The 18625-nt window shown below is 44.0% G+C and overlaps 2 protein-coding genes across 7 annotated transcripts in view; both read left to right on the forward strand.

The window, feature by feature from the left end:
* Nucleotides 1–15055, forward strand: part of LOC118378426 (F-box only protein 42-like) — a 34414-nt gene extending 19359 nt beyond the window's left edge. For all 4 annotated transcript variants that reach the window (XM_035765403.2, XM_035765405.2, XM_035765402.2 and 1 more), the window contains exons 5-10: nt 83–236; nt 10136–10246; nt 10545–10641; nt 12907–12963; nt 13084–13200; nt 13331–15055. In XM_035765403.2, coding sequence (XP_035621296.1) covers nt 83–236; nt 10136–10246; nt 10545–10641; nt 12907–12963; nt 13084–13200; nt 13331–14371 — 1577 coding nt within the window. In that variant the 3' untranslated portion in view covers nt 14372–15055. The remainder of the gene's footprint in view (nt 1–82; nt 237–10135; nt 10247–10544; nt 10642–12906; nt 12964–13083; nt 13201–13330) is intronic.
* A 3011-nt stretch (nt 15056–18066) lies between these two features.
* LOC118374128 (solute carrier family 25 member 34-like) overlaps nt 18067–18625 on the forward strand; it is a 21044-nt gene continuing 20485 nt past the window's right edge. The window contains exon 1 of one of the 3 annotated variants that reach the window (XM_052473803.1): nt 18067–18243. In XM_052473803.1, the coding sequence (XP_052329763.1) occupies nt 18178–18243 (66 nt within the window). In that variant the 5' untranslated portion in view covers nt 18067–18177. The remainder of the gene's footprint in view (nt 18244–18625) is intronic. The other 2 variants (XM_052473801.1, XM_052473802.1) reach the window with 2 other exon arrangements.

The following is an 18625-nucleotide window of genomic DNA, read 5'->3' on the forward strand; positions in this document are numbered from 1 at the left end:
AAATGTGGAAAAAGTCAAGGGATCTGAATACTGTCTGAATGCTCTGTATGAAGGCTTATTCTTACTCCTTTTGCCCACACAGGCTCCTATCCGTCTCCTAAAGCGGGTGCTACCCTGGTGATGTACAACAATCTGCTGGTGCTGTTTGGTGGATGGACTCGACCTAGCCCATACCCACTACATCAGCCTGAGAGGTTCTTTGACGAGATCCACACATACTCCCCCTCCAAAAACTGGTAAGAGGAAGAGACCAGAAGGTTTGGAGATAGGCCTAGACCCTGTGGATGAATTAACTCCTTTAGCCATACAGTATGTGTCAACATCACATGTTGACTACTGTTCACTCTCATACAGGCTGATAGTCAGAGTGCTATTACTCATGACAATTATTTATGTGTAGAGACTGAAAACCCATAGCCCCACAATAGTATGGCATTGGTTGAAGCTCAACATTATGTGCAAATCTCCATACCATCATATCTAAGCCAATGACACCAATGTCAATGAAAATTCGCAAATCAACTTGGAGGTATGACACACTCCGTCATGAGTTGTCCGGCTGTTACCAGATTTTTAACAGGGTTGTTAGCTATCGAGTTCTCAGAGTTATTTTCTGTACCCACCTAGCTCAAATTCTAGATGTCAGATTAAAACGAGACTATATTGTCCTGAAAGTGAACATTGGCAGGGACCTTCCTTGCAGTTCCTACCGCTTCCACTGGATGTCACCAGTCTTTAGAAATGGGTTGAGGTTTTTCCTTTGTGTAATGAAGAAGTAGCCTAGTTCAAAACGAGGGTCACTTCAAGTGTACTGTTTGTTAGAGGCGCGAGACCAGAAAGGTAGCGTCAATTTGTTTTCTTCCTGTATTGAACACAGATCATCCTGTCTTCAATTTGATCGATTATTTACTTTTTAAAAAATACCTGAAGTTGTAATACAAAAGTAGTTTGAAATGTTTTGGCAAAGGTTACAGGTAACTTTTGAGATATTTTATAGTCATGTTGCCCAAGTTGGAACCAGTGTTTTTCTGGATCAAACGCGCCAAATAAATGAACATTTTGGATATATATCGACGGAATTAATAAAAAAAAAAGGACCATGTGTGATGTTTATGGGACATATTGGAGTGCCAACAGAAGAAGCTCGCCAAAGGTAAGGCATGATTTATATTTTTATTTCTGCGTTTTGTGTCGTGCCTGCAGGGTTGAAATATGCTTCTCTCTTTGTTTACGGAGGTGCTATCCTCAAATCTTTGTTTGCTTTCGCCGAAAAGCCTTTTTGAAATCTGACATGGCTGGATTCACAACACGTGTAGCTTTAATTTGGTATCTTACATGTGATTTCATGAAAGTTTGATTTTTATAGTAATTTATTTGAATTTGGCGCTCTGCATTTTCTCTGGCTTTTGGCCAGGTGGGACGCTAGTGTCCCACATATCCCAGAGAGGTTAAAAAATGTCTAAGTTTGAAAGTGCAACAGTTTTTATTAAATGTAGAATTTATCCCTCTCACATGCTAACTTCTGGCCATTATAATTCAAATGATGTGCTACCATTTTGTAGCATTTCTGACATGCTACCATATTTTTCAGTTGAATTTCAGAGTTCTCACACCATGTCAAACAACTCTGTTGATAGGCAACAACACAGCTGATGCTGCAGAACCAGGCTGCCAGTTACAAGAGAACAACCTTAAGCTACTGTATGGTGTATATACAAGCTGAGGTTAATCAAATGCTAGTAAACTTTACCTAGCTAATGTTAGCTTGCGTATAAAAGTCCAGAAACTAGCCTCTCTAGCTAGCTAACACCAGTCAGCCGTAAGCTGGCTAGCTAACAAACAGGCAAAGAAAAGTTTTTACACAAATCACTTCAGTCATTAGCTGTAGCTAGCTAGCTGACCTCGACACAGACACAAGCTAGGTTAGGTTCAAATGCCAGCCCTACATTTTTCCACAAAACATAGCTACATCATTTCAAAACCAACACCCAACTTTGGGCAAATTGTCACACTGCTACCTAGCTCTTGAACATTTTTCTTGGTAGGTTTTTCAGCGGTTAGCTTTGTTCAGTTAGCATAGGTGGCCGTCCTTGTCTTCAGTAAACAAGCGCTGTTGCATGGAGATATGACCGAGTGGGAACCCTAACCCTATAAAGGTGTTTAATTGAACCTTTATTTAAATTATTTCTCACTGATATGAAATATGCATTCCTTATGTTTCCAAAACCAAACCGCAAGCGATGGAAACAACTCAAACCGAGAAAACAAATTGCTAGCCACATGTAGCTAGTGTCATGACGTTGGCCTGGGGGTAGGTTTATGACAGTCATAAATACCTCTTTACCCCTTTTTCCTCTCTCTACCCTACTGATGTTACATTTGTAAAACCCTTGGTTAACATAGAGATTCTGGGAACATCAGAAGGTGGGGGGAAATTAACTATATTCTGGTAATCCGACCAATTGAACATATGCGGTGGTACTTAATGAATATGATGTCAGTTTGGTTGTCATCTGAGACATTCACATCAAATCAAATGTATTTATATAGCCCTTCGTACATCAGCTGATATCTCAAAGTGCTGTACAGAAACGCAGCCTAAAACAGCAAGCAATGCAGGTGTAGAAGCACGGTGGCTAGGAAAAACTCCCTAGAAAGGCCAAAACCTAGGAAGAAACCTAGAGAGGAACCAGGCTATGTGGGGTGGCCAGTCCTCTTCTGGCTGTGCCAGGTGGAGATTATAACAGAACATGGCCAAGATGTTCAAATGTTCATAAATGACCAGCATGGTCGAATAATAATAATAAGGCAGAACAGTTGAAACTGGAGCAGCAGCATGGCCAGGTGGACTGGGGACAGCAAGGAGTCATCATGTCAGGTAGTCCTGGGGCACGGTCCTAGGGCTCAGGTCCTCCGAGAGAGAGAAAGAAAGAGAGAGCATATGTGGGGTGGCCAGTCCTCTTCTGGCTGTGCCGGGTGGAGATTATAACAGAACATGGCCAAGATGTTCAAATGTTCATAAATGACCAGCATGGTTGAATAATAGTAAGGCAGAACAGTTGAAACTGGAGCAGCAGCATGGCCAGGTGGACTGGGGACAGCAAGGAGTCATCATGTCAGGTAGTCCTGGGGCACGGTCCTAGGGCTCAGGTCCTCCGAGAGAGAGAAAGAAAGAGAGAGCATATGTGGGGTGGCCAGTCCTCTTCTGGCTGTGCCGGGTGGAGATTATAACAGAACATGGCCAAGATGTTCAAATGTTCATAAATGACCAGCATGGTCGAATAATAATAATAATAAGGCAGAACAGTTGAAACTGGAGCAGCAGCATGGCCAGGTGGACTGGGGACAGCAAGGAGTCATCATGTCAGGTAGTCCTGGGGCACGGTCCTAGGGCTCAGGTCCTCCGAGAGAGAGAAAGAAAGAGAGAGCATATGTGGGGTGGCCAGTCCTCTTCTGGCTGTGCCGGGTGGAGATTATAACAGAACATGGCCAAGATGTTCAAATGTTCATAAATGACCAGCATGGTTGAATAATAGTAAGGCAGAACAGTTGAAACTGGAGCAGCAGCATGGCCAGGTGGACTGGGGACAGCAAGGAGTCATCATGTCAGGTAGTCTTGGGACATGGTCCTAGGGCTCAGGTCAGTTGAAACGAGCAGCAGCATGGCCAGGTGGACTGGGGACAGCAAGGAGTCATCATGTCAGGTAGTCCTGGGGCATGGTCCTAGGGCTCAGGTCCTCCGAGAGAGAGAAAGAAAGAGAGAAGGAGAGAATTAGAGAACGCACACTTAGATTCACACAGGACACCGAATAGGACAGGAGAAGTACTCCAGATATAACAAACTGACCCTAGCCCCCCCCCCAACACATAAACTACTGCTGCATAAATACTGGAGGCTGAGACAGGAGGGGTCAGGAGACACTGTGGCCCCATCTGAGGACACCCCCGGACAGGGCCAAACAGGAAGGATATCATAGAAGGTGTCTGAAATCTGCCTGGTAAAATTGAAACCAGGTATCATCCGTGAAGAGCACAATCTCCAGCATGCCAGTGGTCATCGAAGGGGAGCATTTACCGAATTGCAGTCAGGTCAAGACCCTGGTGAGGACGATGGGCACGCAGATGAGCTTCCCTGAGACGGTTTCTGACAGTTTGTGCAGAAATTCTAAAGTTGTGCAAACCCACAACAGGTGGCTGGTCTTAGACGATCCCGCAGGTGAAGAAGCCAGATGTGGAAGTCCTGGCCTGTCATGGTTACACGTGGTTGTGAGTTCGGTTGGACGTACTGCCAAATTTTCTAAAAGGACGTTGGTAGAGAAATGAACATTCAACATTCAATTCTCTGGCAACAGCTCTGGTGGACATTCCAGCAGTCAGCTTGCCAGTTGCACGCTCCCTCAAAACTGTGGCGTTGTGTGACAAAACTGCACATTTTAGAGTGGCCTTTTATTGTCCACAGCACAAAGTGCACCTGTGTAATGATCATGCTGTTTAATCAGCTTCTAGATACGTCACACTTGTCAGGTGGATGGATTATCTTGGCAAAGCAGAAATGCTCACTAACAGGGATGTAAACAAATTTGTGTACTTCCTTTTAGAAAATACGCTTTTTGTGCATATGGAACATTTCTGGGATATTTTATTTCAGCTCATGAAACATGGAACCAAGATTTTACATGATATTGCATTTAGTCTTGTTTAGTATTGTTAGGTTCTCATTTTTCAGAGTAAATAACTCGTGGCCACTAGAGAAGCGTAACAAAGTATAATTCTTCCCAAAGGGTCATTACAGCTGTAATTCAGAAAAAACATTTCACACAAGCACTGATCTTTAACGCTGTCTCCACAACTGAACAGCCAATGCATCCCTGTTTCTAGACAGAACCTTAGTGATCTCTGTTCTTCCTCACTTCATCTGACCTGACCTCTACCCCAAAGTGCTCTCTCCTCCCCAATTCAAGGCTGTCATGGTTATTGATACCAGACTGTCTCTTCTCCTCCCAGAGGATCCCTGATGGCTAACAATAACATGCTGACATAATGTAAACGCTATACATTACCCTCTCTTCCTCAGTGACATTGTTAGTTTCTCAGATCTCCACCTGTCTCCCCTTACCAATGTCTGCCACATGTAATCACTTTCCTGCACTCAACACATTCCAAGCTTAGTTGCACCCACTATATACCTTCCTCCTATAACCCTTAACTGCTGGTGTAGACCCTCTACCTTAGCCCTCCATCAGTGACATGAATAAGTAACATTTAATTTTCTCAGAACCCAACAGTGTACATCGTTTTCAATGGAAATTGAGTCATATTTTACTGTTACAATCAATTGAGCTATTCACCTTCTGAAAACAGACAATTACTTTTGACTATCCATGGCAAATTCTACACATACTTTTAATAGTTCAAAACAGATTTCAGCTGGCAAGAGCCAGCAGACCACGGTTTAAACTAGCAACCCTTGCAGTTATGCAAGCACACAAACCTGTACCATTAAGGCCCAGACCTTTTGGCAGATGACACATTTAAATGTTACAATAGCACTGCCGTGTCTGAATCCTGGCTCAGGAAGGCCACCAAAAATTCAGAGATTTCCATACCCAACTATAACATCTTCCGTCAAGATAGAACTGCCAAAGGGGGCGGAGTCGCAGTCTACTGCAGAGATAGCCTGCAAAGTAATGTCATACTTTCCAGGTCCATACCCAAACAGTTTGAACTACTACTTTTGAAAATTACTCTCTCCAGAAACAAGTCTCTCACTGTTGCCGCCTGCTACCGACCCCCGTCAGCTCCCAGCTGTGCCCTGGACACCATTTGTGAATTGATCGCCCCCCATCTAGCTTCAGAGTTTGTTCTGTTAGGTGACCTAAACTGGGATATGCTTAACACCCCGGCAGTCCTACAATCTAAGCTAGATGCCCTCAATCTCACGCAAATCATCAAGGAACCCACCAGGTACAACCCTAACTCTGTAAACAAGGGCACCCTCATAGACGTCATCCTGACCAACTGGCCCTCCAAATATACCTCCGCTGTCTTCAACCAGGATCTCAGCGATCACTGCCTCATCGCCTGTATCCGCCACGGAGCCGCAGTCAAACAACCACCCTCATCACTGTCAAACGCTCCCTAAAACACTTCTGTGAGCAGGCCTTTCTAATCGACCTGGCCCGTGTATCCTGGAAGGACATTGACCTCATCCCGTCAGTTGAGGATGCCTGGTCATTCTTTAAAAGTAACTTCCTCACCATTTTGGATAAGCATGCTCCGTTCAAAAAATGCAGAACCAAGAACAGATACAGCCCTTGGTTCACTCCAGACCTGACTGCCCTCGACCAGCACAAAAACATCCTGTGGCGGACTGCAATAGCATCGAATAGCCCCCGTGATATGCAACTGTTCAGGGAAGTCAGGAACCAATACACGCAGTCAGTCAGGAAAGCTAAGGCCAGCTTCTTCAGGCAGAAGTTTGCATCCTGTAGCTCCAACTCCAAAAAGTTCTGGGACACTGTGAAGTCCATGGAGAACAAGAGCACCTCCTCCCAGCTGCCCACTGCACTGAGGCTAGGAAACACGGTCTCCACCGATAAATCCATGATTATCGAAAACTTCAATAAGCACTTCTCAACGGCTGGCCATGCCTTCCGCCTGGCTACTCCAACCTCGGCCAACAGCTCCGCCCCCCGTAGTTCCTCACCCAAGCCTCTCCAGGTTCTCCTTTACCCAAATCCAGATAGCAGATGTTCTGAAAGAGCTGCAAAACCTGGACCCGTACAAATCAGCTGGGCTTGACAATCTGGACCCGCTATTTCTGAAACGATCTGCCGCCATTGTCGCAACCCCTATTACCAGCCTGTTCAACCTCTCTTTCATATCGTCTGAGATCCCCAAGGATTGAAAGCTGCCGCAGTCATCCCCCTCTTCAAAGGGGAGACACCCTGGACCCAAACTGCTATAGACCTATATCCATCCTGCCCTGCCTATCTAAGGTCTTCGAAAGCCAAGTCAACAAACAGGTCACTGACCATCTCGAATCCCACCGTACCTTCTCCGCTGTGCAATCTGGTTTCCGAGCCGGTCACGGGTGCACCTCAGCCACACTCAAGGTACTAAATGATATCATAACCGCCATCGATAAAAGACAGTACTGTGCAGCCGTCTTCATCGACCTCGCCAAGGCTTTCGACTCTGTCAATCACCAAATTCTTATCGGCAGACTCAACAGCCTCGGTTTTCGGATGACTGCCTTGCCTGGTTCACCAATTACTTTGCAGACAGAGTTCAGTGTGTCAAATCAGAGGGCATGCTGTCCGGTCCTCTGGCAGTCTCTATGGGGGTGCCACAGGGTTCAATTCTCGGGCCGACTCTTTTCTCTGTATATATCAATGATGTTGCTCTTGCTGCGGGCGATTCCCTGATCCACCTCTATGCAGACGACACCATTCTATATACTTTCGGCACGTCATTGGACACTGTGCTATCAAACCTCCAAACGAGCTTCAATGCCATACAGCACTCCTTCCGTGGCCTCCAACTGCTCTTAAACGCGAGTAAAACCAAATGCATGCTTTTCAACCGATCGCTGCCTGCACCCGCATGCCCGACTAGCATCACCACCCTGGATGGTTCCAACCTTGAATATGTGGACATCTATAATTACCTAGGTGTCTGGCTAGACTGCAAACTCTCCTTCCAGACTCACATCAAACATCTCCAATCAAAAATCAAATCCAGAGTCGGCTTTCTATTCCGCAACAAAGCCTCCTTCACTCACGCTGCCAAGCTTACCCTAGTAAAACTGACTATCCTACCGATCCTCGACTTCGGCGATGTCATCTACAAAATGGCTTCCAACACTCTACTCAGCAAACTGGATGCAGTCTATCACAGTGCCATCCGTTTTGTCACTAAAGCACCTTATACCACCCACCACTGCGACTTGTATGCTCTAGTCGGCTGGCCCTCAACTACATATTCGTCGCCAGACCCACTGGCTCCAGGTCATCTACAAGTCCATGCTAGGTAATAATAATAATAATAATAATAATATAATAATAATAATAATAATATATGCCATTTAGCTGACGCTTTTATCCAAAGCGACTTACAGTCATGTGTGCATACATTCTACGTATGGGTGGTCCCGGGAATCGAACCCACTACCCTGGCGTTACAAGCGCCATGCTCTACCAACTGAGCCACAGAAGGACCACAAAAAAGCTCCGCCTTATCTCAGCTCACTGGTCACGATGGCAACACCCATCCATCCGTAGCACGCGCTCCAGCAGGTGTATCTCACTGATCATCCCTAAAGCCAACACCTCATTTGGCCGCCTTTCGTTCCAGTACTCTGCTGCCTGTGACTGGAACGAATTGCAAAAATCGCTGAAGTTGGAGACTTTTATCTCCCTCACCAACTTCAAACATCAGCTATCCGAGCAGCTAACCGATCGCTGCAGCTGTACTTAGTCTATAGGTAAATAGCTCACCCTTTTTCACCTACCTCATTCCCATACTGTTTTTATACTGTTTTTATTTATTTACTTTTCTGCTCTTTTGCACACCAATATCTCTACCTGTACATGCCCATCTGATCATTTATCACTCCAGTGTTAATCTGCAAAATTGTATTATTCGCCTACCTCCTCATGCCTTTTGCACACATTGTATATAGACTGCCCAATTTTTTCTACTGTGTTATTGACTTGCTAATTTTTTACTCCATGTGTAACTCTGTGTTGTCTGTTCACACTGCTATGCTTTATCTTGGCCAGGTCGCAGTTGCAAATGAGAACTTGTTCTCAACTAGCCTACCTGGTTAAATAAAGGTGAAATAAAATGACAGACTTTTGGTTGCTTCAGAAAAATCAGGCTTTGCATGTGGAAATGTCGTATAATTCACCTTTAACAGAAAATCACCTTCCGGTGCAAAAATCATGGAAACGCAACTGTTTTAAGTGAGAAGTAGGTATTGGTCTGAAGCTGAAAAAGAAAGGAAATTCATGTGAGCACCACAATGCCTACTCCACCCGTGCTTTACCAGGGGTTTTCAGCACCCAGCTTTGCCCTACTACACCATGTTGATCAATTGTACTTCAAACAATGTATATGCAGGCTGCTTAGGATTCAAACTTCTCAAACGGCCTACTTTGTACTCTTCAGAGGAATAATATACTTTAGTGTCCTGCTGTATCTCTTTTTAGATGTAGTCCTATTGTAAATGTGTATTGTAGCTTTAAATACATACACAACTTTAAGCTACATATTCCTTAGACAGAGGTAATGAACAGATCAGCACAACAATTAATAAAACAGGACCATATTTGCAAAACAAGTGTTTCTGAATTTATGTCAATATTACACAGCTAACGGTTACAGAAATCCAGAATGCAGACAGGCTCTGTAGACCTCTATAAATTAGTGACTGTGTCCATCACACTTATGTTGGGCACCTACTGACCAAAAAAAATGTATTGCTAAAATAAAGGTTTTAGGAAATACAGACAGGCGCCACTACTACAATATAAAACCGCTCACTCAAATAATAAAAACAGCTTGAAAAAGTAGTGGAATGTTTTTTTTATACAAGTCAGTTAAGAACCAATTCTTATTTTCAATGACTGCCTAGGAACAGCCTTGTTTAGGGGCAGAATGACAGATTTGTACCTTGTCAGCTCAGGGATATGAACTTGCAAACTTTCAGTTACTAGTTCAACGCTCTAACCACTAGGCTACGCTGCCACCCCAATTAGTGTTTAGTGTGATTAGATAAGTGCGGCGTCTGTGAAGAATCCAATACTTTAACTTGTATTCAGTACAAATCACATTATTGAGGCACCTCCTCAAAGAGTATGAATTAGGCTGTTTGAGAAGGTTTGAATCCTAAGCAACCTGCATGTACAATAGACCAACATAGCTACTGTAGTAGGTCAAAGTTGTGTGCTGGGAAATCTTGGTAGAGCATGGGTGGAATAACATTGTGGGGCTTGTGAATTTCCTTTTTCTTCAGACCAATGCCTGCTTCTCACTTAATTATACTTATAGCCTTACCTAGCCATCAGTGCTTGGTCTTTTATCACTTTACCCTCATCTAGCTAAGCCCGTAAACTTCTCCATGTGCCCTCAGGTGGAACTGCATCGTGACAACCCAAGGACCCCTACCCATGGCCGGTCACTCCTCCTCCGTCATAGGGAGCGTCATGGTGGTGTTTGGAGGGTCGCTAGGGGCCCGCCAAATGTATGTCATTACTTTGAGGAGCTTTTACCTTTTGAGTTTTCTGCACATTTTACTATGCTGTGCCAAACCAGACATTACAATGGAACAACCTGACACAGTTAAAACTTAAACTTAAAATAAATACAGTTGTGGTGTAGCGAGACAATGTTCAAAGGATGTAATGTGAATGTCTTGAAAGTAAAGGGAAATCATGTCATTAAACTGTTTTTTTCAATGTTGATAGTTGTCTGTGAATCTGTCATGGTGTGTGCTTTTGGCTCACTATGTCCCCCTGCTCTCTCCACTGGTCCCTAATCAGGAGTAACGAGGTGTGGGTTCTGGATCTGGAGCAGTGGTCCTGGTCCAAGCCCACCATCTCCGGGCCCTCCCCACACCCACGAGGAGGCCAGTCTCAGGTCAGGATGATGTTTTTCCTTCACACCTTCTCCCCTCAATACCTCCATCACCCTCTACATATCTCAATTCCTGCATTTCCTCCACACACCCTCCATATCCCCATCATGCAGTATTTCAGATTATTTAGTAAATACACTACCATTCAAATGTTTGGGGTCAGTTATAAATGTCCTTGTTTTTGAAAGAAAAGCACATTTGTGTTCTTTATAATATCAAATTGATCCAAAATACATTGTAGACGAAATTGCAGTTTCTTTTTCTTTTTATGGAATATCTACAGAGGCCCATTATCAGCAACCATCACCCCTGTGTTCCAATGGCACGTTGTTAGCTAATCCAAGTTTGTAATTTTAAAAGGCTAATTGATTATTAGAAAACCCTTTTGCAATTATGTTAACACAGCTGAAAACTGTAGGTCTGATTTAAAGAAGCTATAAAACTGGCCTTCAGACTAGTTGAGTATCTGGAGCATCAGCATTTGTGGGTTCGATTACAGGCTCAAATGGCCAGAAACAAAGAACTTTCTTCTGAAACTCATCAGTCTATTCTTGTCTGCGAAATTAAGGCTATTCCATGTGTTAAATTGGCAAGAAACTGAAGATCTCGTACAACGTATTTATATTAGACCACCACCGAAACAAAAGACGAGAGGCAGCCATTTTGTCCCAGAAAATATAAAATTATAAAAGCAGGATTAAAAAATAAATCATTCACTAACCTTTTGAAAATCTTCATCAGATGACAGTAATAGTACATGTTACACAATACATTTTTTTTTTTCAATAATATGCCATTTATATCCATAAATCTCTGTTTACAATGACGACATTTCAAAAAATGCTACTCAAATGTCAGGAGAAATTATGATAGCTCCGACAGATAACGTCAGATAACAAGCAATAAACATGACTAAATATACATGTTCTACATATAGTTACAAAGATACACTTCTTAATGCAACCGCTGTATTACATTTATTTTTAACGTTACAGAATTCGTTCACTGGCTATACAATGAGACGGCGCTCAGATATTAGCAGTATGTCTCCTCTACGTTTGGAGTCCACAGAAACCCAAAATAACCACAAATATTCCCTTACCTTTGATGTTCTTCGATCAGAAGACGTAGAAGGAGTCATACTTACCCAATACATCGTTTGGTTTCACGTTGTGTGTCTCTGTATTAGCATATGCTAACAGCTTCAGCTGAAATGCACCCAAAATGACTTCTGGTCCCGCACTCTTGCGCATCAAAACTTCAAATTTACATATTATATGTCGACTAAACTGGTCAAACTATGTGCAGAATCGAGCTTTATGATGTTTTTAACATGTAAAACAATGATCAGCGCGAACAGACAAACCGCCTTCAATTGGTGTTTCTTGGAAAAGAATGTGCCCCAAATCGGCCGCGCGCAATAGAGTGCATGTATTTGAGAGTGACCGAACATTTTCACCCGCCAAACGCCGAGGGCTCGCGAGATACTCACAATGAACGCGCCATTTGAAAGCAGGCATCGCGCTGAACACATACATACTGTTCCCAGATCGGTAGCTGCCTGGGAGGGGGGGGGGCGATGACGTCAAAGTTGACCCAACTTTTCTCTTGACAAGAGAGAGTTTGGGAGAAAGGCTGCCCTGAGAGTTCTGCTTTACATACAGACATAATTTAAACGGTTTTAGAAACTTTAGAGTGTTTTCTATTCAATAATAATTATTATATGCATATATTAGCAATTTTGGGAAAAAATATTTTCAGTTTACTATGGGCACGCACTTCCACCAAAGGGGGCAGTATAGAGGCCTAGTCTTAAGAGGTTAAAGAAGGCCACTTTTATTGCTTCTTTAATCAAAATCACAGTTTCAGCTGTGCTAACATCAATGCAAAAGGGTTTTCTAATGATCAATTAGCCTTTTAAAATTATACATTTGGATTAGCTAATACAATATTCAATTGGAACACAGGAGTGATGGTTGCTGATAATGGGCTTTTGTACGCCAACGTAGATATTCCATTAAAAATCAGCCGTTTCCAGCTACAATTGTCATTTACAACATGAACGATGTCTGCACTGTATTTTTGATCAATTTGACGTTATTTTAATGGGCAAAATGTGCTTTTTTTCCAAAAACAAGGACATTTCTAATTGACCTCAAACTTTTGAAAGGGATCTGTCTGTGTTTTTACAGGGAATACAAGTTACCTTTTTGTGGCTCGTAAAGATGGTTATCTACATGTTTTAAATGTATTTTCTCCTCTCACAGATTGTGATTGACAACAAGACTCTTCTTATTCTGGGAGGCTGTGGAGGCCCTAATGCAGTGAGAGCCTATGTTCTCTAATGACAGGCAGCATTATTATTGTCCATGTATAAAAAGCTCTGCCCTCTTGTTTTGCTGTTTGTGACTCTGCACCTCCCTTCTCTCTCATGTCCCTGCTAGCTGCTGAAAGATGCCTGGCTCCTGCACATGGGTACCCCACCCTGGACATGGCAGCAGCTGAGGGTGGAGAACGATGACCATGGAGCCCCAGAACTGTGGTGCCACCCTGCTTGCAGGGTATGTGTGGCTCTCTTTCATCTATCCCCTGTCTCACTGCACTAAACACTGTTGGGATATTGTTTTGTAGGTTTACTTTCATCTCAACTTCCTTCATTGTTTTCTGTCGTCCATCCCACCCTCTCTCCAGGTTGGACAGTGTGTGGTGGTGTTCTCCCAGGCTCCGTCTGGCCGTGCGCCACTCAGCCCCAGCCTGAACTCTCGGCCCTCCCCCATCAGTGCCTCTCCTGGCCCCCTGGGCCCAGAGCCCCCCTCGCTGCGCTCCCAGTCCCCTTTAAGGAGCGGCGCCGCCGGGGTCGTTCTGGGGGCTGTTGAGGAGGCCCCCTGTGTGAACGGCCGCTGGGGGACACTGAGACCACGTCCCTCGGCCAGAGGGGGTGCCAGAGAGGGTAGCCCCGGCTCCTCCTCTCAACAGCCATCCCCCTCCCAGGGGCCTGACAGCCCGCCTTTGCCCTCCCTCCATCCTCTACTCAACGGTTCATCCCCCTCTCCCCGGACCAGCCCTGCCCAGGATGCCTCCCCGCCCTCTCGCCCCCCTGTCTCCTCGGACTACGGCTGGGAGTCTCCCCCCTCAGCCACCCACCCCCTTTCTGAGGTACCCAGCACTAACGGCGTGCACACGCCTCCACCTGCCCCTGGCTCCCCACGCACTCCCCCGGGGGCTGTGTCCCCCGCAGCCCTGAGACGAGGCCTGGAGGCTGTCAAAAACCTGTCCTCTTCATCCTCCTCAAACCCCTTGTCCCAAGGAGCTGCTTCAGGAGGAAGTGGGGGAGGAGTGGCTTCAGCAGGAACATCCCCCTCTTCCAGCCCGCCACAGGCTGCTGCTGCCGGGTCTGATGGACACTCCATCCCGCCTATCGCACGGCGGCTTGGTCACCACCCTCCCCAGAGCCTGAACGTGGGCAAGCCCCTGTACCAGTCGCTCAATTGCAAGCCCATGCAGATGTATGTCCTGGACGTGTCCCGAGCCAAAGCAGCCGGTTTCGTCTCCTGGAGGGTTTACGGGAACGGCACCCCCGCTGCCGTCACAGGCCCTCCCGAGACCAGCCTTCACACAGTGGTCCAGGGTAGGGGCGAGCTCATCATATTCGGGGGCCTGATGGACAAGAAGCAGAACGTGAAGTACTACCCTAAAACCAACGCCTTGTACTTTGTGCGCGCTAAGAGGTAATGCAGCGATGGATGGGTTTGTGAGTGACGCCAAAGTGTTTGCTAGGTAACGGACGATCAAGCCATCCTAACCCATACAAAGGGAAGTCAAACAAGGCCTTTTTCCTCTACCGCTGAGAATCGTGGGAAAAGAATGTGTCACACTAATTCTTGACGTTCCTCTCCCCTCTCACACTAACTTCTCCCTCTACCCCCATCTTCCTATCACATAACTTAAAAGAAAATAACATTTCAGACAGTACATTTAATAAGACACTTGAGGATGTTGTTGCTACAATGGTGACTGTTGGATGAATGGGCATCCTGACCTCCCAACGTGTGTGTGTGTGTGTGTGAGACGAAGGTTGGTCAAATGGCCTGAGTGGACAGCAGTTCATCCCAAAATATGTAGACAGTTTCTTTTCCGCCGCTTTGAACTTACTGAAAGAAAAGAAAATGGAACGAGCCTTGTGCTTGCTTACGAGGGCGCCACAGTGGACAACGGACTACCTTGCTTTTTTTAAATCACTCTTTCAGCCTGCATTGTTTACATTGGAAACTGTGTGAGTGTGTGTAATAGCATGGATGTTGGTGTGTGTGTGGTGTAAATGCATGTTGATGGTTGTTTAGGGGGGGCTCGGGAGGTTGCTGCAGTGTACTGTGTAAGCATAAGAAAACAATAAAGGCCTCCATGTCTTAACTGTCAGGTTGTGTTTTATGTATTGTTAACTATAGTCCAGTCAGGAATTAATAAACTGAGGTTCCAGGTCTAAATCCTGCATTTATTGTTGCTGATTTGTGTCCTGAAAGTATTTTGATTCTGGGCCATCACATATTTGGCCAACATCTTACAAAATAAAGGTTACAAATAAAATAAACCTTTAGACTTGAGGTTGTTTGTAGGGGTGCCAGGTAGGTTCTACCTACCAGAGAAAATATTGAGTTCTCCTTTCTTGTTTGGGAGGAAATGAGTCCCATCTGATCTGTCAAGTTTACACCAATACAAAGGACTCACGTAAAAGTCGGTATGGACATACACTTTTCATAAACCTTTACCACTTTGGAAATAACTTAAACTGGGTTCTTTTTGCATTACCAAAATAAACCATCACAGAACTGTGAGCTCTGGTTCCTCAAGAAACGTCCTGTACCTCTGGCCTAAGAGTCTAGCCCGGTAACGGAGTAGAGTGAACACACGTGACCTCAGTATTGCAATTGTCCTTTCATACAATCAGATTGCAATCAACTCTACCACACAACAATAAAGAGTGTCACATCTCTGTAGTCTTCACTCCAACTTAAATCATCACGTTATACATCACACCAAAACAAATTGAATACCACATGCAAAAAGTTGTGGTCAGTCAGACAATCCAATTCGCCAACAGATCTCCGGCTGGGAAAGGCCACGAAGAAACAGCAGCGCCGACGTAGATTAGTAGTCAAACAATAGACATAAGTAGATCCTGCGACACGGCTACTGTACACACTTTTTTTTACTACAAACAAAATAAACTGTCTCTTAACAAACTTTCAAGCTGAGGGTAGAACACTTCCTCTCTCGCGCCACTGTCACAACCCCACTTGCGCAGCTGATGCTGGCTATTAAACAGGGAATTAAAAGGGAAGCGCCCTATTGGAAGGAGAAGCACTGAGACGGTTCAGACAAATTCAGGGCGGTCACAACACGACTGACAGGAACGACTCCTGGATCAATTTCCTGATATTCAGGCCCAAAACAAAGGATGGGATGTTCTGATGGTACACTATTGATACTGCACTAGCTAAAGTCTAGGCCTCTAGTGGCCCCTGCGGTTATAGCCAAATCAAATGAATGGGTATGGGAAACACGATAAACTAACACGTTGGCATTAAAAGAGTAATTTTGAAACAAAAGCTATGTTCTAAAAGAGACAGCTTGATTACAGTACAATGACTGCTAAATCATCTATTGCAGCATTTCCCAATTGTCAAGGTCATTCCCACATGAAAAAATACTACAGTATACTGTAGAATACTACACTACACACTGTAGAATTGCTCGATCATGTGTAGCACTTACTATAGAATGTTTTAGTATACTGTAGAATACTATAGTAAATACTACAGTATTATCCAAAGAAACAATTGTAAATATTACAGTAATGTCTGCAAAAACACTACACTTTTTAGCTATAGTAAATACTGCAGTATTTAATTTGAATATACCCTGCCCATTCCCTCCCCCATATCCCAATTTGTGCCACCCATAAGTGAGAAACCTACTCCATGCCATGTATAGATAATGTGTCCCATACAGGTTATAGAAAATAAACATTGTCAATAGAGAAATACAGAAAACAATATAAACCAGAAATCCAACATCAGTAGACCATCCCCTCACCCGCTCTGTCACTATTGAAGAAATTAAGAGTAATTTGAAAAAAATTAAAAACAAAGCACCTAGGGAAGACAACATTGACAGTACACTCATCAAACAAGCACCTGATGAATACCTGCACCTCCTTTCTAACCTCTTCACCACATCTCATGGAAGGCTATTTTCCCCGACCTTGGAATTCTGCAGTTGTCACAATGATTCACAAACCTGGAAAAGATCCATACAACTGTCACAAGTTATAGACCAATCAGCCTCCTCAGTCATGTCGGGAAGCTGTGTGAGAGTACTCACCCAAAGACACTGAGGAAATGGGCCTCCTTGGAATCCACCGAGCTGGCTTAAAAAAAAACGATCAACTACCAATAACATTCTAAGACTATATAAAAATATATATTTTTTTACAAAAAATGTGTGTGTATATAAAAGTGTGTGTATATAGGTGGATGCATTCCTTAGCCCCAGCCCCCTCTCCCGGCACACGGCTGTGAACTGTAATTTTAATGAAGTTGGTTTTAAACACAAACTTATATCAGGAAAGGAAAAAAATAGAGTAACTAATCTATGCCTGTTCTAATAAAACCTTAGTGCACTTAGACTCGGGGGATGCTTTGCTTGACCACGCCCTCCTTCCTTGCTCCTGGTCTGCCTCTTACACCAAATCATTTGTTTTTAATGTACAGAAAAGAGCAGAAGCTCTGAGCTGCCCAATCAGGTCTATTCGCCTATTGTCGTTGTAGAAAAGAGCAGACGCTGTCAACTATTGTTCAGACCCCAGTCCTACCTACTTGCTATTTTAGTATTTCTCCAGTAGGTTTCCTCAAGGAGAAAGACTCCACTTTATTTCAATGATAATAAAACAGAAACACTATAGTAAATACTACAGTAATGTCCCCAAACAAACTACAGTAAATACTACAGTCTGCAATAACATGACGGAAAATACTACAGTATACTACAGTCTGCAAAATGACCATTAATTACTATAGTATATACTACAGTTTTCCTTTACTGCAGTACTTATACTATAGTTTACTATATGATATAATACCAGCCTAACTTTAATTAGGGACCAAGTGTAGTAGCCTATAAATGTGTCTCTTCTTTTGTTGTGGTTCGCAGATGAACCTGTTTTTCCTTAACACAGGATTAGGAATCTTACTAGACAAATATCTAAACCACAGTATCAGAAGCACAGCAGTGGTCAATATGCTTTCCCCCTTTTTCCTGTGTGACACACTTCCACTCCACCCCCTCTCTCATAACTATAACCTTTTACCCAGAGAGAATCAATAGGACCTAGGCAGGGGACAGAGCTGAGCTTTCGATTGGAACAGAGCATTTGAACAAAGCAGGGGATGTGGTGAGGTGTCGGACAGGGTTGTCTGGATTGGTTCTGGCCTAAGGCAGAGGGAGGAGACTTTCACAATGAATGGGAGTTCTGGGAACACATGTTTACTGAAGTTGTCTGGCTGTGCAGGGAAGGGAAGCAGAGAGAGGAAAGGAACACAACAAGAGTAAGATCTGCTTCATTTGCTATCAGAAATGTAGACATTTGTAGATATGTGCAGATTATGCAGAGTCACTCTGGGGATCAGACTTCAGTGTCTTAAGTGCTTGATTTATAACTTGTGGGCCCTCCTTACGTCCGTAATTGTAGAGTTAGTATATGTATGTGTGTGCTGTTATTGGAAGTTAATGTGTATTTTTCTTTGTACAACAAGCTGTAAAGTGACCAAACTGCAGAGGTAGAAAATATGAGTGTTATGTGACTGAGTTTTGTTGAGAAAAAATGTAGTGTCAGCTGTCCTCTTTCCTCACTCTCTCCTGTTACATATTATTTAAATAAAGGGAACCAAAGAAGCAACCAAAGCAAGACATGTAGTTCTTCCTCATAAC

Source organism: Oncorhynchus keta, chromosome 21, assembly GCF_023373465.1.
Source record: "Oncorhynchus keta strain PuntledgeMale-10-30-2019 chromosome 21, Oket_V2, whole genome shotgun sequence".
Lineage (NCBI taxonomy): Eukaryota > Metazoa > Chordata > Actinopteri > Salmoniformes > Salmonidae > Oncorhynchus > Oncorhynchus keta.